Source organism: Cetorhinus maximus, chromosome 11 (assembly GCF_964194155.1).
Source record: "Cetorhinus maximus chromosome 11, sCetMax3.hap1.1, whole genome shotgun sequence".
Taxonomy (NCBI): domain Eukaryota; kingdom Metazoa; phylum Chordata; class Chondrichthyes; order Lamniformes; family Cetorhinidae; genus Cetorhinus; species Cetorhinus maximus.
In genome coordinates this window covers 23,432,639-23,460,147 of record NC_135889.1, presented here as the reverse complement: position 1 = coordinate 23,460,147, position 27,509 = coordinate 23,432,639, and the positions used below count along the sequence as shown (strand labels likewise).

The 27,509-nt window shown below is 46.7% G+C and overlaps 1 protein-coding gene across 1 annotated transcript in view; it reads right to left on the bottom strand.

Moving 5' to 3' along the window:
- c11h21orf58 (chromosome 11 C21orf58 homolog) overlaps nt 1-27,509 on the bottom strand; it is a 265,111-nt gene that overhangs the window by 70,935 nt on the left and 166,667 nt on the right. The window contains exon 3 of the mRNA XM_078551638.1: nt 5,932-5,992. Coding sequence (XP_078407764.1) covers nt 5,932-5,968 — 37 coding nt within the window. The 5' untranslated portion in view covers nt 5,969-5,992. The remainder of the gene's footprint in view (nt 1-5,931; nt 5,993-27,509) is intronic.

The window sequence follows — 27,509 nt, the reverse complement described above, 5'->3', positions numbered from 1 at the left end:
TCATGTCAATGTAGGTGCCAGTGCAGACTGAGAAAGTGGTCATCTTCTTTTTCATCTTTTGAGGCAAAGACGTCCATCATCTAGGATGTGCAGTGGGTACGTAGGTAGCTGCTAAGGCTGATCTTGCCCGGAAGGTACTACTACAAATAGGACAGGATACCACACACTGCTGGCTCGGGATTTTCTCTCCTTGCATTTTCTCTCTGCCTCTGATATGAGCTTGCTTTAGAAGGAGGCACACTGGTTTTTATTTCATCGCACCAGGTGCAGTGATCCTGGGTGAGCTTCTCCCAGACTCAAAACTGCTGAGTGAAGCCTTCAGAGTGCCCTTTGATCGCCATGAGAGCACACTGGAGACTCAAGCTCTCCATGGAAAGTTTGCTTTGGTAAGTGAGCGTCAGGCATTCTGTCTACGTGACCAGCCCAACTCAGTTGTGACTGTCTCAATATGGTGTGGATGCTTGGCATGCCAGCTCAGTGTCTGGTATTTTGCCCTACCATCTGATCTTCAGAAGCTTCCGAAGGCAGCTCAAGCGAAAGTGGTTGAGGTTTGGCATATCGCTGGTACACAGTACATGTCTCACAAGCATAGGGCAGAGTGAGCAGAACTATTGCTTTATAGGCTTTCAGTTTGGTAGGCAGATTTGCTCCTCTTCATTCCCAGAATGATGTTCGAAGTCTGCTGAAGGCTTCACTTGCTTCGGCAAATCTTGCAGGTGTCGCATCATCCATATTGACAGCCTATGAGAGTATGCTGCTGAGATAAGTGAACTTATCCACTACTGACAGATTCTGGTCATGGACTGAAACCTTGGGCTCAAGAGAGGGCTTTCCTGGAGCAGGCTGGAACATTACTTCAGTTGTTTTGGTGCTGATCGGAAGGCTGAAGTTGTTCCATGCATTGGAGAACAAGTCCATGCTACATTGTATGTCCAGTTCTGAGCCGGTAGCTGACGCGCAGTCATCAGCAAACAGGAAATTGGAGACCTTGGTCTTTGCCTGGAGTGGACTCAGTTTGAAAGCATCCCATCCCATGATTTCAATACCAGGATCGCCATCATGGAAGGCGCTGGAGATCATGGTGGAGAAAAATATGCTGAAGAGGATTGGCGTGAGCCCGCAGCCCTGTTTAACTCCATTAATTACTGAGAAGCGGTAATAACGTGATCGCCCCATATCATCAAGGAACAACTGAAGACACGGGATACTGCAAAAGCTTTGGGCCCTGACAATATTCTGGCAATAATACTGAAGACTTGTGCTCCAAAACTTGCTGCAGTCCTAGCCAAGCTTTTTCCAGTACAGCTACAACACTAGCATCTACCCGGCTATTTGGAAATTTGCCCAGGTATGTTCTGTACACAAAAAGCAGGACAAATCCAACTCAGCCAATTACCGCCCATCAGTCTACTCTCCATCATCAGTAAAGTAATGGAAGGGGTCATCAACAGCGTTATCAAACAGCACTTGCTGAGCAATAACCTGCTCACTAATGCCCAGTTTGGGTTCCACCAGGGTCACTCAGCTCCTGACCTCATTACAGTCTTGGTTCAAGCATGGACAAAAGAGCTGAACTCCAGAGGTGAGGTGAGAGTGACTGCCCTTGACATCAAGGCAGTATTTGACCGAGTATGGCATTAAGAAGCCCTAACAAAACTGGAGCCAATGGGAATTAGGGGAAAACTCGCCGCTGGTTGGAGTCATACCTAGCACAATGGAAGATGGTTGTGGTTGTCAGAGGTCAATCATAGTTCCAGGACATCAATGCAGGAGTTCCTCAGGGTAGTGACTTAGGAACCCTTTCTTCAGCTGCTTCATCAAGGACCTTCCTTCCATCATAAGGTCAGAAGTGGGAGATGTTTGCTGAAGATTTCACAATGTTCAGCACCATTCACGGCTCCTCGGATACAGAAGCAGTCCATGTCTGAATACAGCAAGACAGCAAGACCTGGACAATATCCAAGTTTGGACTGACAAGTGGAAAGTAACATTCACACCACACGTGCCAGGCAATGACCATCTCCAAAAAGAGAGAATCCAACCATCACCCCTTGACATTCAACGGCATTACCATCGCTGAATTCCCCACCAACAACATTCTAGAGGTTTCCATTGACCAGAAAGCGAACTGGACTAGCCCATATAAATACTGTGGCTACAAGAGCAGGTCAGAGGCTAGGAATCCTGCAACAAGTAACTCACCTCCTGACTCCTGAAGGCATGGGTCAGGAGTGTAATGGAATACTCTCCACTTGCCTGGATGAGTGCAAGAAGCTTCCATCCAGGACAAAGCAGCCCACTTGATTGGCACCCCTTCCACAAACATTCATTCCCTCCACTGTCGACACACAGTGGCAGCAGTGTGTAACACCTACAAGATGCACTGCAGGAATTCACCAGGCCTCCTTAGACAGCACCTTCCAAACCATGACCGCTACCATCTAGAAGGACAAGGGCAGCAGACACATGGGAACACCACCACCAGGAAGTTCCCTTCCAAGCCACTCACCACCCTGACTTGGAAATATATCGCCGTTCCTTCACTGTCGCTGGGTCAAAATCCTGGATCTTCCTTCCTAACAGCATTGTGTGTGTACCTACACCACGTGCACTGCAGCGGTTCAAGAAGACAGCTCGCCACCACCTTCTCAAGGGCAATTAGGGATGGGGAATAAACGCTAGCCCAGCCAGTGATGCTCACATCCCATGAATGGATAAAAAAAAACAGGCATCCTGGGCTTTATAAATACAGGCATGTAATGCAAAAGCAAGGAATTCCTGGTGAGCCTTTGTAAAACTGGTTTGGCCTCAATTATTGCTAATTTATTGCTAAATTATTGCACTGCACTTTAGGAAAGAAGCATTGGGGAAGGTGCAGAAAAGATTTTACAAGAATGAGTCTGGGTATGAGAGACTTTACGAAGATACAATGGTGAAGCTGGGGTTGTTCTCCTGAGAAAAATGAATGTCGAGAAGAGATTTGATAGGGGTATTCAAAATCATGAGGGATCTGGACAGAGTACATAGGGGGAAACTGTTCCCATTGGTGGAAGGATTGAGAACCAGAGGACACCAATTTAAAGTAATTGGAAAAAGAACCATAAGCAATATAAGGAAAAACTTTTAAGCTGCGAGTGGTTAGGATGTGGAATGCACTGCCTGAGAGTATAGCGGAAGCCGATTCAATCATGGCTTTCAAAGCGGATAATTATCTAAAGGGAAAAGATTTGCAGGGCTACAGGGAAATGGCGGGGGAGTGGGGACTAGCTGAGTTGCTCTTGCAGACAGCCAGTATGGCCACAATGAGCCAAATGGCCTCTTTCTATATTGTAATGATTCTATTATTCTATATTCAAATAGAATTCAAAGGATAAACTTTTGAATGCAACAAGTGGTTAGGACTTGGAATCAACCTCCCCCCAGTCTGAAAACCAGCCATTTACCACCACCCTCTTTTTTCTATCCCTTGGCCAATTTTGTACCCATGCTGCAATTTACTTTAATCCCATGGACTCCAATTTTATTAACAAATTTGTGGTACTTGATCAAATGCCTTTTGAAAGTGCATCTACACATCAACTGCACTACTCTCATCTAAAAGCCTCATCAAAAAACTCAATCAAATTAATTAAATATGATTTTCCCTTAATAAATCAATGCTGGCTTGACTTTATTCATCCATCCTTGTCCACGTGACTGTTAATTTTCTCCCAGATTATTGTTTCTAAAAGCTTTCCCATCAACAACATTGAATTGACTGGCCCATATTTGAACAAGTATGTAATAAGGTTCCTGGTTATTCATGAAGGTGGCATTGTTATTTTTACACCAGGGTGCCAGCCATTTTTTTTCTCTCCTTCATTTTATTGTTGAGCAGCTCTCCTTTCCCAAATGTAAGAAGTATCCCAGAAAATATAAGGGCCTGCTACAGACCCCAAGACCAGGTAAAGGAGTATGACTGCATTTTGTACAATGAGATGAGGGTATGTGCACAAAATAATGTAAGAATGAGTGATTTCACTGTCACAGTATAAACTGGAAGTGATCTAATGAAGGTGCTGCAATAGAATCTCTCTCTTTTAATGTCGTGTCCTCATTGTCTGAGGGCTGCTAATCATGGTTGATGCCATGATATCACTCTACAGCAAGGAGAAGAGGTAGACCCCAAGAACTACCTCAGCATGTATGGACCTTGAACCTGTACCATCAGCATTATTAAGCACACCACCCTAACCATCGAGCCAACTGAGCTAACCAGCCCCTCTGCAACAGAATCAGAGCTAATAAATGTGGAACAAGGCTGCTCCTTGACGCACTGACCTTGCGCTCCTATTGGGAAGCTTCACTCACTGGAAACATCCATCACAAAACTGGTGTCAAAAGATTATAGCCCTATCTTTGACTTTAACACCTTATTGGATCAGTGAATTTAGTTAAATGAGTAATGCACTTACCAAGGGGAACTTACTACTAGATCTGGTTCTCGGAGATAATTAGCACATCACCCACAAATAGAGGTAGAGGAACCTCTGAGGGGAAGTGACCACAATGTGATCACATTTTTGAGGCCACCCAGCAATCAGGACGAGTGAGGATACAAATACATGATTTCAAGAAGCCATCCTTCAGTGGAAAGAAAACTACAAGAAATTAAATTGAATCTGTTACTGATTGATCACTTAATCATGGAGATGAAAAATAAAAGATCAGCAGAATGGTGAATTAAAAAACTGATATTTTAAAAATGATAAAAAATCTACACAAAAGTACATAAAAGGAAGGCGGGATTAGGAAAATGTTAAGATGGGTACCTAAGTATAAATGATAAATAAATCAAGTAATGATTACAAGACACAATTAAAAACATTTTTCAGTATCAGAGCAGTTAAGAGAACCTTAAAAAGAGCCTAAAACTCTGAAGGATAAAAGTGATAGAGTAATTAAAAATGGAAGATAAACTACAGAAATTACTTAGTGATTAATTTACAGTTGGTATTGACTCAGGATGAAATTACGATTTATAACACAACAAAATTCCAGAGAAGCTTGTACTAAGTGTAGAAGAAATACTTAAGATAAACGCAGCAGATGGGTAGATATATAAAAAGAGCTTTATGAGAGAGATAGAGCCATTGTTGATCTCGATGGTTTGATAAACCTACTTGATTTCTTTGAGGGCATTGCAAATGAAGTACATATCTAGACTTCTAGAAAGCATTTGACATGAATGACCTTTAATTAAATATTATGGAAATCCAGGGTAGAAATGCGACTGGATAAAATGAGCTACCAGCAGAATATAGCTCAATGGCACACATGGTCTTTTCTCATCATTGATTTTAGTTTGTTGTTAAATATTTTATTGTTCCCCAGTGTATGTTCCCATATAACTCACTATATATCCATAGATTTCAAGGTACCAGGCGTTCTGGATGCCATCATGTTTGTCGGTTCATAGCTACTTTCATCCCATAACATACAGCTGTATTATTGCACAGTCCATTCAGTCAAGTTTGGGGGAGGTGGTGGTATAGTGGTATTGTCACTGAACTAGTATTCCAGAAGACCCAGGGTAATTCTCTGGGGACCCGGGTTCAAATCCCACCATGGCAGATGGTGAAATTTGAATTCAATAGAAATCTGAAATTAAAAGTCTGATGATGACCATGAAACCATTGCTGATTGTCATAAAAATCCATCTGATTCACGAATGTTCTATAGGGAAGGGGTCTGCTGGTCTGGCCTACTTGTGACTCCAGACCTACAGCAATGTGGTAACTCTTAAATGCCCTCTGAACAGGCCAATTAGGGATGGGCAATAAATGCTGGCCTAGCCAGCAATGCCCACATCCCATGAATGAATTAAAAAAAAATTATGAACCTCTGACCCCCACATCCATACCACCTCATATATCACAAACGTGATCTTACGTGCTGTGGAAGCTCCCGTATCTGATTGGTCATCCATGTTTTCTCGTTCATTCTCCAGTTTCTGAAATTAAAAATAATTTATGTTCAACTTGTGGACCAGACTTCTACAGAGAATACTTTTTGAAAAACCCTTATTTTTCCTCCTATCCCCAGCCCAATTTTCTCCCCTCCACTTAACTGAGCCTTGCTGGGGTTGGGCTGAACCCCGGGTGCCAGCAACCCCTCTGGTACCTTTCCCAAGTTCCTGTACTTCATATGCAAGCCTAAGCAGTGAGTACTGGCAGGCTTTTTGATCCTGGTGGCCACTGCAGCTGAATGCAATCTCGTTCTTGCTTGAATCAATCAGCTTCCCAGGAGGAGTGACCGGATAATAATCAGGAATGGAAACCTAGGCTGACTTACCCATCCCCTAGCTGAGTGCTAATAAAGCCTAAGTGTGGCAACCTATACCAGCTGGAGCAGCCTATTTTCACATTTAGTTTTCCTCTTCAGTCTTCACGAATACCACTACTCTCCATCTGTAACAAAGGTAAGGCTTTACTTTCTCCTAATGGGAACATGTCTAAATACTCTTATCATGCAGTTTGGCTGAGTACTGACGACCTTCATTCTCACACATAGGTAGAGTGGACACAGGAATTTGATTGTAACTTATCCTGTAATGCATAACTTTTTAACCTTGTTCATTTAACCTAACAAGGTGAAAGGGTGATGGAATGGATTTGTACGCTAAGCACTGATGCATAGGTCTGGATTTAAAAGGACTGAATGGTGATTGCTGTTGACTGAACGATGTTCTGACACAGGTAGGACAGTACTGCAAACATTTGTAACTCTGGATTCTGCTCATTCCCCAACAGGCTAATCAATGTGTCGATCATGCTCCAACACCATTGTTTTGATGCAAAATTATTATTTTCCAGGGTGCTAATGCACAGCAACTGGGTAGCAGGAGAGGTGAACAGCAAATCCTGAACAAACGGTTCACCACAGTACTTGTGAGCTGTAGCACTGAAACTAGTGGAGCTTTCAGTCGTTCCCCAAGAAAGTGTGTCATACAAAGGTGACAGCTCGAGACCAAGTGCTTAAATCTGAGAATTTGGCAAGTGAGGAGATTTGGTGCAGTGAGGGAGGAAGTTCTGTTCCTGCCTTTACAAAAAGGAGTGGACCAGGAGAAGGAGGCAGTGGGGAGACCTGAGAGCTGAAGCCTGGAGACATTAATTAGGTGTGAAGAGAGGTGATTGGTTAGTTTTAAGTTTTATTTTCCCCCTTCAAAACTGGAACAGTAGTTTAAACTAGTACTGGGGTGATATCAGTATTATATTAAATTTATAGCTTAACCAGTTAAACTCCATAATGTAACTATGGTTAATCATTAAGTGATATTCTAAACTTGAAACCTAATCGGTTAAGTAAAAACAAAATAAAGATGGCAGGATAGGTGATGTAACAGTAGGATGTGGGAGCTAGTGGATAGCTGAGTGATCCATGGCAACCACATCTGTAGTGAGTGCAGTCGAGGAACTTCAGACTTGGGACACTGTGATGCATCAGGGAGGGGGCAAGTTACATGACACGTTGGGCAGAATTTTCCCAGATTTGCACTAAGTGCAGTAGCGGGCAGGTAAAATGGAGTCCTACCTGCCAATGAAAATGGCGGGTTTTCACGCCATATCTTCCCGAGCCTGCCTCACTATATATTCACTCGCACAAAACACGCCGTTTCCATGGCGGGTGGGCTCTCATTCATCTGCTCCCCATCGCCCTGCTGTTGCATCACGCCGGCCGACATCTTTAAAAGGCAGCCACCAGCAAAGTGTTCATCGCCATCAGCTCACCACCGCGGCCTGGGAGACATGGCCAGCAAAGGCAAAAAGACTGCAGCCCCCCGCTTCAACGACAGCTCCCTTGAGCGACTGCTGGATGCCGCGGAGGCCCAACCAGATGTGCTCTTCTCCTGCTCTGGTCGCAGGATGGGCTGCAATGTCACCAACCCGGCTTGGGAGGCGGTGGCAGCGGTGGTGAGCGTGAACGCCCTGCAGAGGAGGACAGCCACCCACTGCCGTAAGAGGATGAATGATCTTCTCTGTTCCGCCAGGGTAAGTCACTCTTTTCATCACTCCCAACTCACACACTCACAAACACATCACACATCCACAGGGCCCTCACTCATTGCCAGTGCAAGGGACATCACCATTCACTCTCTTTTACACACATCGTCATTGTCCTCATCGTGTCCATGAGACCACTCACCACCCACACAGGCCTGGCATACTTATCATCTGGCCTGGCAGGTGTCCTGATACATCTCTATCCATGCAGGACAAACTGGCTCACAACAGGAGGGAAAGGTCGCAGACAGGTGGAGGGATGCCGGAGATCAAAGTTCTGACAGAATTTGAAAACAGAGCCATCCAACTGGCTGGCGATGACCGGAACCAGTCTTGTGCTGACGGTGAGGTCGGCGCTGCTGTATCAAGTGAGGATCGAGCAGTGCTACATCCATCAGACAACCATGCCGTGAGTGATGTGTCCTCTTTCACAGGCCACTGCCATTCACTAATTCTCTCCGCTTGCTTTCGCAGGCACATCTGCCAAACAGCTGACAGAGTCCATGACCCAGAGCCTCCAATCAAGCCCCGAAGAAATCTCTGAAGAGGAATCTGAAGGCACCCTCCCTGAAGTCCCGTCACAGTGCTCACCCACACCCTCCACCAGTGCAGAGACACACACCTTGGTGGGACCTAGCTCTAGCGTAGCCTCAGGATCATAATCTGGTGAGCACATCACACTTTCTGATTCACAGCAAGTGGAGGCAGGGACTTCCCAGGTCCCTGGCACTCGGAGGACTGCTGGAGGCCAGAACGTTTCTGAGGCCGAGTCCGATGACAAACCTCTGGACTCGGTCATGTCACAGTTGCTGGAGCTGCAAAGGCAAACAACAGGAAGGGTTGTCCGCTGAACTCCTCAGATTGCTAGGCATGATGGAGGAGTCCGCCGTCTTCTGGCTGAGGCGATAGCACCGGCATTGCAACGCACCGAGGTCAACACTGGCAGGATGGCGGCGCCATGGAGACCTTGGTCCAGGATGTCACTCCTGCACTGCTGCATAGGCTTAACTCCATCGTTGATGCCATAGTTGGCCTCCAACAGTGTGTGCCCTAGAGGGGTGCTGGGCAGCTCCGTCTCACTCCAGCTACTCCTTCTGCTCAAGGAGTCAGTCAGGGGCCCTCAGGCACCCATAGGGAGGAGGGTCAGCAGGTGCATGCTCCGGGGCCATGACCTCCGCAGATCCAGCTTCACAGGCAGAGGAGGGTGCCACTGCCACACAGCAGGATCCTGAAAGCAGGCTGGGACCCTCCAAGTCTTGGCCCTCCAGCAGGGTTAGGAAAGTTAAGGAGAGTTAGTTGCACAGCCTGGTGTTAATCACTTGTACATAATCTTCACTATTGTCAATAAACACCCTGCCTATGACTCCTTGTTCTGATGAGCAGTGTTCTTGTCATTCAGATGTGAAACCTTTCTGCACAAGATAAAATGCAGGTGTCTCAGTCCAGGCCTCACCCCTGTGCTCTGTGCGGCCTTCAGACCACAATAATGGTCCAGCCTTACACTCCCTGGAGACATTACTGATGCCTGCACCTCAGCAGTGCTGGTCATTGCTGCCAGAACGTAGTGGGCAGGCGCAACAGATTTCTCTCATTCTCTCTGTGTGCTCTCAGCACCTTTAAGGTGGGGCTGGCCTCCATCACACCAGCATCTGTGACCAGTGATGCTGTGCACCAGCTCCTGAAGGGCTGAGGTGCTGAAGGTGGACACAGCATCAAATGAGTCTAAAGTTTCATGGCTGCATCTCGAAGATGGCCCTGATCATGCAGCGCAAGCGAGCTGCCCTTGGCCAGACAGGAGTCAGACATTCTCAGAGGCTTTGTGAAGATCTATGAAGTGTCCTCACTGCATGTTGTCATCCTCCTGCGATCGAGCGACTATTAGGGCCTCCACTGCATCTCCATGACAGGAGCATTCTCACAAACGTTCACAACTATGATGTGAGAATGTGGGGACACCTCACTGCATGTCGTCATCATCCTCCACAAATCTGGCAGCTATGAGGGCCTCCCAAGTGCGCCTGCCTCGTCTAGCCAGTGCAAGAGCCTCATTCCCATCATCACCAAAGGCCCCCTCGGCCTTATCCCCGTGGGCGTCCTCCTCATCGGAGGAGACATGCAGCTCCTCATCTCTTCCTCAGCCAGCTCCTCACCCCATTGCAGCGCCAGGTTGTAAAGGGCACAGTAGATGACAACGATGCGCGGCACCTCTGCGGACTGTATTGCAGGGTTCCACCAGGCCGATGCAGGCACCAGAACCGCATCTTCAGCATCCTGATGGTCTGCTCCACCATGTTGCGAGCTGCTGAATGAGCCTCATTATAGCGCCGCTCTGCTGCAGTCTGAGGCCGCCGCATGGGTGTCATCAGCCTCGGCCTCTGCGGGTAGCCCTCGTCCCCAAGGAGCCAACCCTGCAGCCTCCGTGGAGCCTGGAAGACTGCGAGCAACTCAGGATGTAGGCATCATGCACAGTCCCTGGAAACCATGTGCATACCTGCAGGATGCATTCCTGGTGGGCGCATACCAGCTGCACGTTCAGTGAGCAGAAGCCCTTGCGGTTGGTGAAGTTCACTGAGTGTAGCGACGAGATCTGAGCGCCATATGAGTGCAGTCATTCGCACCCTGCACCTGTGGGAATCCAGAGATCAGGGAAAATCCAATGGCCCTTACATCCTGGCTGTCCGGGTCCTGGGCAAAACGCACAAGTTGTGTGCCATGGAGAAGATGGCATCTGTAACCTCATGGATGCATTTGTGGGTGGCAGATTGTGAAATCCCACAAGGTCACCTGTGGAGCGCTGAAACGAGCCACTGGCATAGAAATTGTGCGTCGTGGTCACTTTCACAGCCACTGGCAGTGGATGTCCTCCATGTCCCCTTGGCGCCAAGTCCTGCAGTAATTGACAGATGTGAGCCACCAGGTCCCTGGACATGTGCAGTCGTCGGCAACACTGGTTCTCAGTCATCTGCAGGAATGGCAGGCAGCGTCTATAGACCCTGGGTGTCACTATGCACTGACCAGCCACGGCTCACTGTCGCTCCTGGGCAGCGCGTGCAGGAGCCCCTGCTGCTCATTCTTCATGAGGTTGCTGCTCCTGCCTTTGTGCGGCCAGGTGCCTCAGTCGCTCGCTCATCCGTCTTCTATGGTCTCTGTCGGCCATCAGGCACACAGCTAGGTCACCAGGATCCATGATCCTAACGTGGTCCTCCTGCAGCATGAAAGAGAGAGATGTGGTTATCATGGCTGGACTTAGCACCTTTCCTGGCCCTGTGTGACCACCCCTTAATGCTTCCCAGAGAGTGCTGGTCACCCCTCCGTTGGCCAGAGATGAGTGCGTTGCATGGCTGCCCTGTCAACCTGCGACATGGAGGACACTGGTCCAAACCAGGATGCTGAGATTGCAAAAGGCTCTGAGCACCTCCAGCAGTGACTGCTACTGTTACATGGCCAGCGTTGGCGAGGAGATTGTACAATGTGCGCAGTCCAACTGCTCTGCGGTCCAATAAAGTGGTGGTGGTGGACTCGAAGCCTATGCCAGGGTTGGTGGGGGGAGAGCGCTGGGGGTGGGGGTAAAGTATGGAGTGCTTGGTGGCCCTTTGGTGCCCATGCGATGCTTGCATGGGTGGGCAGGCTAGGAGCCTGACCCCAATCAAATCACTGTGGCTGCGCTTGATCTGTCTCAGTTGCAGAGGGATGGTCAGTTTACACAGGTGTCCCTAATGCGTGGCCACTTCCCCTTGCTTACCCTGCCCCCCCACCTCAATTGCCTGTGCGCAGGATGCAGCGCCAGGGCAGCACTTGATGACCCCCCCGCCCCTCAGCAGTCGCCTGCTGCGCCAGGCATCAGTTTTCCCCGCACCCCGGCGCTCCTGAGGCCTGTAAACAATGGGCGAGCTGTGGAGAACGGTGCTGCTCATTCACCTCAGTTCCCCCAAAGTGAAGGCTGCCAAGAGCAGATCACCTGCGTGCTGTTGTGAAACACGTCAGCGTGCTTTCCCGCCAACGTGGACGGACAATACGGTGGGGTTCCAAGAGCCTGGTGGCATGGCCTTTTAATTATATGCTAATATATTACAATTAGCTCCCCGCCAACCAATGGCTGGAAACGCGGCTCGCCGCGTTTGGTGGGCTGAGCGGAAGATCGTGACCTGTCTTCACGCCGTCGTGAAGTGGGTCCCACCATACTTTCCGTGTACGCCACCTATCAATCCCGCCACCAGCGGGCTCGGAAAATTACACCCATTGTTCCAGGAGGCGGTCACATCTCTTATGCTGGGTACTTCAGATTTGGTCCGTGGTCAGGGACAGGAGTGTGTGACTATAAGAAAGGCAGGTTTGGATATCCAGAGGTAGCAATGGAGGATTCTTAGCCTTTGCTTTCTTGCTGTTTGTGTGGAGGAGAGCAGGGGTTGCAGGAAGGTTGAGCAAACCGACCACAGCATTGTGCTGGGGGCCATTCCAGAAGAAGGAGCAAAAAGGAATGTAGAAGGGGACAGTAAAATTAGGGGGATAGATATGATTCTCTGCAGCAAAGAGCCTGAGTTCTGAAGGCTGTAATGCCTGCCTTCAGGGTTGGAAAGGAGCTTGGATTGGGAGGGGAAGGATCCAGTTGTCGTGGTCCACGTGAGTACCAATGACATAGGTGGTACTAAGAAAGAGGTTCTGCTAAGGGAGTTTGAGCACTAGCGACTAAATTAAAAAGCAGAATCTCAAAGGTAATAATCTCTGGATTACTTCCTGAGCCACAAGTAAATTAGCATAGAGTAAATAATATCAGGGAATTGAATGCATGGCTCACACATTAGTGAGAAAGAAATGGGCTTTCATTCATGGGGCACTGGCACCAGTACTGGGGAAAGAGGGAGCTGTATTTTTGGGATGGCCTTCACCTGAACCACACTGGGACTAGTGTCCTGGCAAATATAACTAAGGCTGTAGAAAGAGCTTTAAACTTGGTGAAGGGGGGCGGGGGTGATGGTTCACATGAAGGGAGATTTGGAAAGTTAAAGAGAAAGAACAAGGCAATAGCGCAGGGTAGCAATGCAGGTAATGATAACCAGAGCGCGACAGGAAGGGACGTGAACAAACAGAAGAGTGCGCCAGCAAATAAAATAGTAGGTAAAAATAGTAAAAAGACAGAATGAAAGAATTTTTTATCTGAATGCACATTCATAACAAGATGGATGAATGAATAACACAAATACAAATAAATGAGTATGATACTGCAGGCTGTTGTGGTACAGAGGGATCTGGTGTACTCGTACATGAATCACAAAAAATTAGCACGCAGGTACAGCAAGTCATTGGGAAAGCAAATGGAATGTTCACCTTTTTTGCAAGGGGAATGAAATTTAGAAGTAGGGAAGTCTTGCTACAACTGTGCAGGGCATTAGTGAGACCACACCTAGAGCATTGTGTACACCCTTCGTACTTAAGGAGGGATATACTTGCATTGGAAGCAGTTCAAAGAAGGTTCACTAGGCTGCTTCCTGGGATGAAGGGGCTGTCTTATGATGAAAGGTTGAGCAGGTTGGGCCTGTACTCACTGGAGTTTAGAAGAATGAGAGGTAATCTTATTGAAACATCTAAGATTTGAGGGGACTTGATAGGGTAGATGCTGAGATTTCCCCTCGTGAGACAATCTAAACTAGGGGCCATGGTTTCAAAATAAGGGGTCTCCCATTTAAGATGGAGATGAGGAGGAATTTCACTCAAAGTTAGGAATTGATGTTTGGTATTAGAGATTACAGCTCCTTCAGTAAGCTATCCTAATTTTTACTTTAAATCCTAATATTTCAAATAAATGTTTAACTAAATAAGAGTGATGAATTGTTGAGTCTGACTGGAATCAGATCTTGCTTCGATGACTTCTCTCCAATTTGTTTGGAATAAATTACACTTTGTTTCTTTCAATAGTGTTCCCAGTGATCTTCAACGGCTTTGATGGATTTGATCAATGCACTTGGCTTTACCTCTTCCCTCAAGCACAAATCCACAGTTTTACCACTTTGCTTTGTTTTATCCAGATCTGCACTTTCTGTATTGTCAAGGTTCCCATTGTGAGAGCAGGTTAGATACCCCTCAGTTGTGGACCAAGATCATGCACCAATATAAGACCTGCCAGCTGTTTATGGCCATTCAAAATGGGTGGTGGGTTTGAGGCCCAAACCTGAAATATAGACCATAGGGTCAAGGCAACATAGGGCAGTCATATTTGGGCTGAGCAGCTGTTTGTTCCTAATAAAGCAACCACTGCATCACAGTCACTCAAAGTACTTCTGACTACAAGATGCCAAACTGTGAGTGTCAATATTGCAAAGATATGAAGAATATTTCTTATCACTGAGCACAGCTGCTTGCCTGTGAATGAGAGCCATCTCTCGGCCTCCTCTATTCAATGCTGCCCCTTGAGTCTGTCTCACCATTCCAAATCACTCCCCACTATGTCACTGGCTCCTCCTCTCTGTTGTGGTTCTGATGGCACATCAAGCCCACCCTTGGAACCAAAATCCAAGTCATACCCTTAACCAAGCTGACAACAAGCACTTTAATGGCCTTAAGTGGCCATTTCAGCAATTTGAGCAGGTTGCATCTTTAGCGCCTTTAAAATCTGAGCGCATTGGTTTCACGTCGGGTATGTTAAGTTGTTTATAAAGTTTGAAGTTTATAAAGTTATGTGTCAAATTTCATCTGCTGAGTGTCTGCCCACCACCTATCTATGTCCTCCTGAAGCCTATTACTACCCTCCTTTACTATATTTCTGAATTTCATGTAATCTATAACCTTTGAAATTATACCTTGTCGAGTATCAAAAACAGTAACTTACATTGCATCAATAAATTAAGAAAATGTTCCAAAGCGCTCCACTGGAGCATTACAAAACAAAATAGGACACTGGGCCAAATAAAAAGTTATTAGGTCTTAGATGATCAAAACCTTGGTCAAAGACATAGGTTTTCAGAAGTGTCTTAAAGGAGGGAAGCAAGAGGCGGTGAGGTGCAGGGAGTGTATATCAGAGCTTAGGACCTAGGTAGATGAGGGCATGGCCATGAAAGGTGGAATTTTAAAATTAGAGATGCTCAAGAGGCTAGAGAGAGGAGCATAGATGTCTGAATGAGCTGAACGAGATTGAGCGAGATAGGGAGAGGCGAGACTATGGAAGAATTTGAAAATGAGGATGAGAATTTTAAAACGAAGACGTTGCTTGACTGAGAGCCAACATGGGTCGGTGAGCACAGGGATGACAGGTGAATGGGGTTTGGTGAAAGTTAAGACATGGGCAGCAGAGTTTTGGGTGACCTCAAGTTTACAGATGGTGGAATGTGGGAGACTGACCGGAAGTGTATTGGAAAATTCAAGTCTAGAAACAGCCAAGGTATGAATGTGGGTTTCAGTGGCAGATGAGCTGAGACAGGGGTGAAGTTGGGTGATTTTTATTTAATTGGAGGAAATTTCTACTCATCCAGTACTGGGTGTCAGATAAGCAGTCTGATAATTTAGCAACAGTGGAGGAATCAAGAGAGGTGGTGGTGAGGTAAACCTGGTATCATCAGCATGCATGTGAAAACTAACAATGCGCTTTCAGATGATTTTGCCGAAGGGCAGCATATAGATAAGAAATAGGAATGGGCCAAAGATGCGTCCCTTGGGGGACACCAGTGGTAATGGTGTGGGAGCAGGGAGAGAACATGTTGCCAGTGATTCTCTGGCTACGATTAGGTATGTAAAAATAAAACCCAGTGAAAGAGTCTTACCCAGCTGGATGACAATGGAGAGGCGTTGGAGGAGAATGGTGTGTTCACCCATGTCAAAGGCTGCAGGCAGGTCCAGAAGGGCAAGGAGGAAAATCTTACCTCTGTCACAGTCATACAGGATGTTATTTGTGCCTTTGATAAAAGCTGTTTCGTTACTGTGGCAGGGTTGGAAAGCTGATTGGAGAGATTCAAACCTGAAGTTCTGGGAATAGATTTGGGAGGTGACATCACTTTCAAGGACTTTGGAGAGGAAACGTAGATTGGAGATGGGACAGTAGTTTGCAAGGATGGTGGGATCAAGGGTGTTTTTTTTTGCAGAAGGGGTGATGACAACAGATTTAAAAGAGAGAGGGACTTGAACCATTTACAATATAAGCTAACATGGAGATCAGGAGGGGAAGTTGGATGGTCAGCAGTTTGGTGAGAATAGGATCAAGGGAGCAGGAAATGGGTCTAATGAACATGATGAGCTCAGAGGATGGCATGAGGTGAGATAGGAGAGAAACCAAAGAAAGATGTGAGTCAGGGTAAGGGCTTGGGAGAGCATTATAGAAAGTTTGGCCCATGGGCTAATGAAAGGGAGGGACGCAGCCGAAGCAGCTGATAGGATTGTCTTGATCTTGGTGACAAAGAAGTCCATGAGCTCCTCACCCATTGTTGGAGGTGAGGCGGAGGGGATGGGAGAGGGGTTTAAGAAGACGTTTACAGTAGAGAAAAAGCTAGGGTTATCTCTGCATTCCTGGATGATTCTGGAATAGTGAGCAGTTTTAGCAGACAAACGCAGGACCCAATAGTGGTTTAAGTGGTTCTGCCAGATCTGGCAATGGATGACTAAACCAGTTGTCCATCATATCCTTACAAGGCTGTGTCCTTTGGACTTAAGGGAATGGTGATGAAAGCCAAACCGGGGAAACAGCCAGGGTGAAAGAGAGTGATGGTTTTATTGGGGAATGGGGCATCAGAGATGAAGGTAAGATTGTGATTGAGCAAATCAATAGCTACAGAAATATTGTGGTGAATGGATGGTCAAAAATTAGACAATTGGGTTTTTGAAAGTGCAGTAATGAGGGCACTGGGGGACAGAACCTTTCCAGGGATGGATGCAGAAGAAAGTAGGGTTGGAGTGGTGAAGAGGGATGTGAGTGATGAATAATACAAAGAAGAGGTTAATATGATGGGACGAGCAAGACCATGTGAGATGGCAAGGTCAAGGGGGTGGCCGTGAATATGGAAGTTTACATACAGTGAGAGGTTTGGGATGGATGAGTTGCGATGGGAATTTGAAATCATCAAGAAGTCATTTGGTGCAAAGGCTGAGGGAGGAAGGTAGAGACGATACCTTGGTGGGAAAATTTTTATCATAATTGGGAGGGCTGTGAAGAACATTAAATTTGAAAGAGAGGTCTGAAATGTTGGACTGATGTGGAACCAGAGATTGAGGAGCAACCTCCTTAAATAATCAAAAAGAGGTTGCAATTTCTTGCACTCAACATCTATATAAAAAACATAGTTTCATTGTGCAAAGCAAATGACAGAGGGTTTTTGACTTTTACTCCTGTGTTACCTCTTGTTCATACCCTTCTGTTCTGCATACAAGGTCTGGAAGACTTTATTGCTCTGCTCTCATATAAAAATAGGAAATGCAGGAAATACTCAACAGGTCCGGCAGTACCAGTGAAAAGAGAAACAGAGTTAACAGGCAGAAATTTCCCCGCAGGCTTCCACTTTGGAACTCTGCCATCACGGTCAAATAGCCTACACTGTGTGGGGAACAGCCAACCGGTATGATTTTCCATGAATTGGCCAATTATTGGCCAGAGGGTGAGCTTACCATCCAATTAAAGATGGTGAGCAGGTTCCCGAAGCTGGATAGCCAATAGGAGGCCTTCAGCACTGAAGAAGCAACAGAATGCCAAAATCTCTCTCCAACTTTATTAAAAGTTCAAATAAGAAAAGTCCTTAGCAGCCAGGTCACCACTGTGGAAGGAGAACCCCCTCCACAGTACAGCCTGTGCCTGCAGTTGATACCATGCAAGTAGGGAGTAAGCTAGCACGAAGATAGCGCGTAACTGAGTGCAGCTTGAGACAGAGTGTAAGCTTGGGAATTTGGTGAATTTGGAACAGTGAGGGAGGAGCTGTTCTAACCTTTTTTACAAAAAAGGAGTGGGCCAAGAGAGGGAGCTGGTGTCTAGCAGCGGAACTTGAGAGCTGAAGCTGAGTAGCATTAATTAGGCGAGTAGATAGGTTGATGAGTTTTAAGTTTTCTCCTCTCTCTAAGTGGGGGCAGTAGTTTAAACTGGTACTGGGGAGACATAAGCGTTGCATTAAATGGAGAGGTTAACTAGTTAAACCACTTGATATAATTGCAGGTAATCATTGAGTGATATTTCTAAACTTAATTAGTTAAATAAAACACAATAAAAATGGCAGGGCAGCTGTAGTACGTGGGAGCTGGTATACACTATGTGATCCACAGCAACCACATCTGTATTAAGTGTCTGCAGTTCAAAGAGCTTGGCTCTGAGTTAATGAGCTGGAGTCTGAGCTTCAGGCACTGCGATGCATCAGGGAGGAGGAAAGTTACCTGGACACTTTGTTCTAAGAGGCAGTTACATTCCTTAGGCTAGGGTCTTCTGATTTGGTCTGTGATCAGGGACAGGCGGGTGCAACTGGGAGGGAGGCAGGTATGGGAATTGAGAAGGTATAAATGGAGGGGTCTCAGCCCTCACAATTGTCCAACAAGTTCAAGGTCCTTGCAGCTTGTATGGACAAGAGGGGGCTGCAGGGTGGTTGAGCAAACTGACCATGGCACCTTGGTACAGGAAGCCATTCCAGTGTGGGGAGTAAATAGGAATGTTGTGGTAGTAGGAGACAGAATAGCCAGGGGGATAGACAGTTTTCTGCAGCCAAAAGTATTAGTTCAGAAGGCTGTGTTGTCTGTTTGGTGTCAGAGTTCAGGACATCTGCTCGGGGCTGGAGAGGAATTTGCAGTAGGTGGAAAGAATCCAGTTGTTGTGGTCTAAGTAGGTACGTAGGTACCAATAACATAGATAGGACTTGGAAAGAGGTTCTGCTTAGGGATTATATGCAGCCAGAGCCACAAAGGTATTAATCTCTGGATTACTACCTGAGCCATGAGCGAACTGGCCTAGGGTAAATAAGGTCATAGAGCAGAATGCTTGGCACAAAGACTTGTGTGGTAGAAATAGGTTTCAATTCATGGGGCACTAGCACCGGTGCTGGGAAAAGCGGGAGCTGTACCTTTGGGAAGGTCTACACCTGAACTGTAGTGGGACTAGTGTTCCAGTGAGTCATATAACTAGGGAAGTAGTGAAGGCTTTAAACTAAATAGTCGGGGCTGGGATCACATAAGGGAAAATGTGGTACATTAAAGAGACAGTGGAGCAAGGTAGTGATATGGGTAATGATGACCAGAGGAAGGGACAGAGTGTGCAAACTTAAGGGTGTAGCAGCAGATAAGGCCACAGCTTGCAAGAATGGTTAAAAAGACAGAATTAAAGGCTCTGTATCTCAATGCGCGCAGCATTCATAACAAAACAGGTGAATTGATAGCACAAATAGAAATAAGTATGTATGACCTGGTAGCCATTTCAGAGACAATACAGCCCCCAGAGGATGTCGTGCATCATCGTCTCTTGCCGCATGTTCCACAACCTGGCGCTGCAATGGAGGGAGGACCTGGCTGGGGAGGAGATGGAGGAGCTTCATGTATCCTCCGATAAGGAGGATGTCGAAGGGGATGATGATGATCAGGTCCTCGATGTTGAGGATGTTGGCGATAAGGGCATCGCACTGGCCAGATGAAACAGGAGCGCTTCATAGCCACAAGATTTGTGGAGGATGATGACGAGATGCAGTGAGGACAGTCTTGACATCCTCACCTTGCATCTGTGAACATTTGACTTCTGTGTGGCTGATGACAGCGCACATACCCTCATTGCTCAGGCTCATGTCATGGAGACACAGCAGAGGCCCTGATAGTCGCTAGATTCCAGGAGGATGATGACAACATGCAGTGAGGACACTATAGATCTTCATATTGCCTCTATGAATGTCTGACTCCTGTCTGGCTGAAGGCAGCTTACTTGTGCTTTGTGATCAGGGTCATATCATAGAGATGCAGCCATGAAACTTTAAATGCACCTGATCCTTTATCAGCCTTCAGCACCTGATCCCTTCAGGAGCACAGCGTCACCAGTCACAGATGCTGAAGAGATGGGGGGGTTCAGCTCCACCTCAAAGGTGTTGAGAGCACACAGAGGGAATGATGGAACTCTGTGATGCCTACCCACAACATTCTGACAGCAATGATAAGCACCATCGAGGTGCAGGACACTAATGTATCCAGTATGTATGAAGCTGGGCCATCACTTTGGTCTGAAGGTTACACACTGGAGAGGGAAGAGGCCCTGGACTGAGGCACCTGCCTTTATCTTGTGCAGGAACCAAGGTTTCACATCTAAGTGACATGAACACTGCTCATCATAACAAGGAGCTGTCGGCAAGGAGACATCCTTGGGAGTTTATTTACAATTGCAAACATTAAGTACAAGTGATTAACACCTGTGTCCAGGCTCTGCAACTGCTATGGCTCAGTTCATAGCACCCTCGCCTTTGAGTCAGAAGGTTGTGGGTTCATGTCCCACTCCCGGGAAAAAAAAAAAGTCAAGAACTGTGAATGTACTCGAAAGAGTTACATCTTAACTTCCTTAACCCTGCCACTACCTCTTGGTGCTTCCCCCGACATCCACAGCAGAGGCGTGACTGCCACGCCCTATCTGCGAAGACTTTGGCATGCGTTCTCTGGAAGGCTGAGACCTGGAGGGCCCCAGCCTGCTTTCGGGGTCCTGCTGTGTGGCAGTGGCACCCTCCTCGGCCTGTGGAGCTGGAGCACTGGGGTCACAGGAAGAGAAGATTCAGATGGGCCGGACACTCCCTGAGTCACCTGGATGGATGGCCCTGGGGTGTGCACCTGCTGCTTCTCCTCGCCATGGGTACCTAAGGGTCCCTGGCTGACTCTTCGAGGAGAAGGGGAAGCTGGAGTGAAATCCAATCACCCTGCACCCCTCTTGTGTTGACACTGTCGGAGGCCAACTATGGCATCAGTGATGGAGTTCAGCCTGCGCATGATGTTCTGGACCAAGGTCTCCATGGCGGCTGCCATCCTACCAGCTTTGACCTTGGTGCGTTGGCATGGCAGCGCTATCACCTCAGTCTGAAGGCCGATGGGCTCCTCCAACACGCCTTTCAATCTGAGGAGTGCAGTAGCATCCCTTCCTGATGTTACTGAGCTTGGCTTTGGAGCTCCAGCAACTGAGGTATGACCAAGCCCAGAAGCTTACTCGGACTCGCCGTGATTTCTGACCTCCAGCAGACCTCCGAGTGCCGGAAACCTGGCAAGTCCCTGTCGCCGCCTGCTGTGGGTCAGAGAGTGTGATGTGCTCACCAGATTGTGACCCCGAAGCTACTCTAGAACTCCGTCTGAGGTGTGTGTCTCTGCACTTGTGGAGGGTGTGGGTGAGCGCTGTGACGGGTCTTCAATTAGGGTGTCATCAGATTCTTCTTCTGATTGCCTTTGGGACTTGAGTTGAGGACTTGGCTCTTGAACCCCCTCCATTGCTTCCCAAATATGCCTGCGAAAGCAAGGAGTGTTCAATAGTGCATGGCAGGGGACTGAGGAACAGGGGATTTGACTCACAGCATGGGTGCCTGATGGATGTTGCACTGCTGGATCCTCACTTGGTTGAGCACCGCCAACCTCACCGTCAGCACAGGATTGGTCCAGATCTTCACCAGCCAGGTGGATGACTCTATTTTCAAAGTCTGTCGGGCATTCCCCCACCAGTCTGCGACCTCTCCTTTCTGTTGTGTGCTAGCTTATCCAGTGTGAATAGAGATGAAGAGAATGTAAGCAGGATGCGTGCTAGGCCAGATGAGAAGGATACCTGGCATCTGTGGGTGGTGAGTGGTGCAATGGACAGGATGAGGACACAATCCGCAGGGCACATGAAGGCGTGTATGAGAGAGTGAATGGTGATGTCCCTTGAACTGGCAGTGAGCGAGATCCCTGTGGATGTGTGGTGGGTTTGTGAGCGTGTGAGTTCAGAGTGATGTGAAGAGCAACTTACCATGGTGGAATGGAGGAAATCATTCGTCCTCTTCGGCATTGAGTGGCTGTCCTCTTTTTCAGGGCATTGGCGCTGACCACTGCTACCACCACCTCCCATGCTGGATTGGTGACTTTGCTTGCTGGTCTTCACCCAGACCGTAGGTAGAGGACTTCACTGTGTTCAGTAGGCGCCCAAGGGAGGCATCGCCAAATTTGGGGGCAGCATGTTTCCTCCCTTTGACACACCTGACTATGTAGCAGATTCCGATCCCTTTGAGAGCACTAGCTCTGTGCAGGGGTGGCCTTTAAATATGATGCCCGGTTACTGAAGGCCTGAGGTGATGGCGGCGTGGGTGAATCAGAGGCCGCCCCACCAGCAATCCGGCGTATTTCCTGGGAATGCATTATTAATGAGGTGGGATGTACTGGGAATGGGACGATACGTGCGAAAACCCACCACTGTGGCTGCCGGATTAAACGTCTTTTTTCCCGACCACTATCGTACTTTGTGCAAATCTGGGATGATTCTACCTATAGAATAAGTTTTGGTGGAGATCAGAAATAAGAAAGGTAAGTAGTCACTTGTGTGGGTAGTTTATAGATCTCCTAACAGTAGCTACGCTGTAGGACTGAGTATACAGGGAGAAATAATGGTGGCTTGTAAGAAAGGTACTGCAATAATCATGGGTGATCTTCATTTTCATACAGATTGGACAAATCAGATTGGCAAAGGTAGCCTGGAAGGTGAGTTCATAGAGCATATTTGGAACAATTTCTTAGAGCAGTTTGTTCAAGTGCCAACCAAGGAGCAGGCACTTCGTAATGTGCAATGAAACAGGATCAATTAATGACCTCAGAGTAAAGGAGCCTCCAGGCAACAGTGATCATAACATGATGGAATTTCACATTAACTCTGAGAGTGAGAAATGTGGGCCTAAGACTAGTGTCTTGTACTTAAATAAAGGCAATTACAAGGATATGAAAACAGAGTTGGCTAAAATGAACTGAGAAAATAGGTTAAAAGGTAGGATAGTAGAGGAGCAGTAGCCGACATTTAAGGAGATATTTCATAACTCTCAGAGAAGATATAATCCTTAAGAAAGAAAGAAAAATTCGATGAGAAGGATGTACCATCCATGGCTCACTAAAAAAGTTAAGGATAGTATCAGATTGAAAGAAAAATGGTACAATACTGTAAAAGTTAATGGTAGATCAGAAGATTGGACAGAAAGAAACCAGCAAAGAGTGACTAAAAAACAAGGAGAAAGAAATTAGGGTATGAGAGAAAGCTAGCTAGGAATATGAAATACATACTAAGAGTTCTACAAGTATTTAAAAAGGAAAGGAGTAACTAAAGTGAGTGTTGATGGTGTGACTGGGGAATTAATAATGGGAAACAAGGAAATGGCTAAGAGTTTAACAGGTATTTTATGTCTGTCTTCACTGTCGAAGACACAGGTCGAGCAGGTTGGAGTTATGCCCATTAGAGTTTAGAAGAATGAGAGGTGATCATATTGAAACACACAAGATCTTGAGGGGACTGCATAGGGTGGATTCTGAGAGGATGTTTCTCCTTGTCAGGGACTCTAGCACTAAGGGACACAGTTTAAAAATTTGGGGTCACCCATTTAAGACTGAGATGAGAATTTTATTTCTCTCAGAGATCGTTGGAATTCTCTTCTCCAGAAAGGAGTGGAGAATGGGTCATCAAAAATATTCAAGGCGGAGTTAGATAAATTTTTGATTGACAAGGGAGTCAAGGGTTATGGCAGGGGCAGACAGGTAAGTAGAGTTGAGGCCACACTCAGATCAGCCATGATCTTATCGAACAGCACAGCGGGCTCAAGGGACCGAATGGCCTACTACTGCTCCTAATTCTGTGAGGGCCTCATACCCTGCTTGGAGCACTGCACTGGCATCATGGTCTGCTGCTGGGAGGCCACCGCCTTACAGCTAGATTGTTCCCCGGCACCTCCAGGTGCCTGGAGGCTGACTGGAAAATTCCAGTTGGCCCCAGACAACAGACCTTAATGGGTCTTTAACAAGCTGAAGTGATTACCCACCACATGCAAGTGGGTAGCCCTGCCTCCACCCATCCTGCCTCCAGGGAAATGGAGTGGGGGCACGATGGTCCTGAGAAGCCAGCATGTTGGCTGGCAGCATGAATCCTGCCTTCATTTTCACTTCAATTAGGGCCTAAAAATTCAGCCCAAAATTTCAGGTCTATTACCTTCCATCAGTGCTCTGCTCTCTGTTGCTGCTGGATAGTTTAAAATGTCTTCTATCACCAATTATTTGCTGCACAAGCACCGTATGCCTGTCTCCCATGGGGACAACACCAGAATTGGCAATAAATCTGATTGTTTTACAGCTCAGTTAGTGAAGGCAGCATCCAACCCAAACCAGTAATCCAGCGAAGATTTGACCAACAGTTTTTGAAACAATCTGACATGTTAAGAACAGTCTAAAATATAAAAGGCAGAACAAATGAAGATAGGTTATCCTAAAAGTGTACAAGTTTGTCGTAATTTAATCCACAACATTGTTTCTTTGATTCTGCAATCCAAGTGATGCAGATGTGAGGGTTTTGAAACTTCTTAAAGGGGATGGCAACAGTGGAAAAACAACAGTTAATTTCATGGGGGTGAGGGAGGATTCTCGGAAACTGTCACACCAGAAAGTCCAGATTTTTGACCCTTGGTTTGAGTGCACATTCCAGCCATTCACAGTCAAGTGTAATTCCGTCTTTCAAGCCAAAAAGATTGCCCTGGAAGCATTACTGATACTTTAATTTAAAGGGAAAGTAGGCAGAACCTGTGAGACCAACTCAGATACTACATCAGCAAACCAATGAAACTGCAGGTTTTCAAAGATTTGGGGGCAATTTTAATTAAGGGCCATGGTGCAAGATGAATGATATTAAATTAGCTTTACGGAAGCAGAATTCTTCTTTTTTCAGTAGTATTTTGTACTCCTTCTAATCACTCAGCCTAACCTAGATTCAAAAGTTGCATTGAAATTCCCCCAAAACAGATACAGGGGCACTGCAGGAATAATGCTATCCTTGTTGTCAGTTAGCTACCATGCTCTCTCCAGGTCTTCCCCAACAGGAATTCTTGATGTCAAGCATATAAGCAGCCATGTGGCACACTACAACTTGAAATAGGGTGTGATAAAAAATTGGGCAGCTCTGAATAACAAATAGCAGAACACAAGCAGTCATAACCAGCACAAAGGAAGATGGTTGTGGTTGTTGGAGGTAAGTCATCTCAGCTCCAGGACATCACTGCAGGAATTCATCAGGATAGTGTCCTCGGCCCAGCCATCTTCAGCTGCTTCATCAATGACCTTCCTTCCATCATAAGGTCAGAAGTGGGGATGTTCCCTGATGATTGCACGGTGTTCAGCACTATTTGCAACTCCTCAGATACTGAAGTAGTCCATGTCCAAATGCAGCAAGACCTGGACAATATCCAGGCTTGGGCTGACACGTAGCAGGTAACAGTCGCGCCACACAAGTGCCAGGCAATGACCATCTCCAACAAGAGAGAATTCAACCTTCAACCCTTGACGTTCAATGGCATTACCATCACTGAATCCCCCACTATCAACATCCTGGGGATTACCATTGACTAGAAACTGAACTGGACTAGCCATCTAAATACTGTGGCTACAAGAGCAGGTCAGAGGCTAGGAATTCTGCAATGAGTAACTCACCTCCTGACTCCCCAAATCCTGTCCACCATCTACAAGGCACAAGTCAGGAGTGTGATTGAATATTCCCCACTTGCCTGGATGAGTGCAGCTCCCACAACACTCAAGAAGATTGACACCATCCAGGGCAAAGCAGCCCGCTTGATTGGCACCACATCCACAAACATTTACTCCCTCCACCATTGATGCACAGCAGCAGCAGTGTGTACCATCTACAAGATGCACTGCAGAAATTCATCAAGGCTCCTTACACAGCACCTTTCAAACCCAGGACCACTACATCTATAAGACAAGGGCAGCAGATGATGGAAACACCAACACCTGGAAGTTTCCCTCCAAGTCACTCACCATCCTGACTTGGAAATATATCGTTGTTCCTTCACTGTCAATATCCTGGAACTCACTTCCTAATTGCATTGTTGGTGTACCTCCACCACATGGACTGCAGTGGTTCAAGAAGGCAGTTCACCACCACATTCTCATGGGCAGCATGGATTTATGAAAGGGAAATCATGCTTGAAAAATCTACTAGAATTTTTCAAGGATATAACTAGTAGAGTTGATGAGGGGGAGCCAGTGGATGTGGTTTATTTGGACTTTCAGAAGGCTTTCGACAAAGTCCCACATAAGAGATTAGTGTATAAAATTAAAGCGCGTGGGATGGGGGTAGTGTATTGAGATGGATAGAAAACCGGTTGGCAGGCAGGAAACAAAGAGTAGGAATAAACAGGTCTTTTTCCGAATGGCAGGCAGTGACTAGTGGGGTACCGCAGGGATTAGTGCTGGGACCCCAGTTATTCACAATATATATTAATGATTTAGATGAGGGAATTTAATGTAATATCTACAAATTTGCAGATGACACAAAGTTGGGTGGGAGGGTGAGCTGTGAGGAGGATGCAGAGATGCTTCAGTGTGATTTGGACAAGCTGAGTGAGTGGGCAACTGCATGGCAAATGCAGTATAATGTGGATAAATGTGAGGTTATCCATTTTGGTAGCAAAAACAGGAAGGCAGATTATTATCTGAATGGCTATAAATTGAGAGAGGGGAATGTACAACGAGACCTGGGTGTTCTCGTACACCAGTCGCTGAAGGTAAGCATGAAGGTGCAGCCGGCGGTAAAGAAGGCAAATGGTTTGTTGGCCTTCATAGCGAGAGGATTTGAGTACAGGAACAGGGATGTCTTGCTGCAATTGTACAGGGCCTTGGTGAGACCACACCTGGAATATTGTGTGCAGTTTTGGTCTCCTTATCTGAGGATGGATGTACTTGCTATAGAGGGAGTGCAGCGAAGGTTTACCCGACTGATTCCTGGGATGGTGGGACTGACATATGAGGAGAGATTGAGTCGATTAGGATTATAATTGTTGGAGTTCAGAAGAATGAGGGGGGATCTCATAGAAACCTATAAAATTCTAACAGGACTAGATAGGGTAGATGCCAGAAGGATGTTCCCGATGGTGGGGGAGTCCAAAACCAGGGCTCACCGTCTGAGGATATGGGGTAGACAATTTAGGACTGAGATGTGGAGAAATTTCTTCACCCAGAGAGTGGTGAGCCTGTAGAATTCGTTACCACAGAAATTAGTTGAGACTAAAACATTGTATGTTTTCAAGAAGGAGTTAGATACAGCTCTTGGGGCCAAAGGGATCAAAGGATATGGGGAGAAAGCGGGAGCAGGCTATTGAGTTGGATGATCAGCCATGATCACAATGAATGGCAGAGCAGGCTCGAAGGGCCGAATGGCCTACTCCTGCTCCTAGCTTCTATGTTTCTATGTAACTAGGGATGGGCATTCAATGCTGGCCCAGCCAACGAAGCCCACATCCCATGAATGAATAAAAAAAAACAGTGCTGGCCTAATTAAAA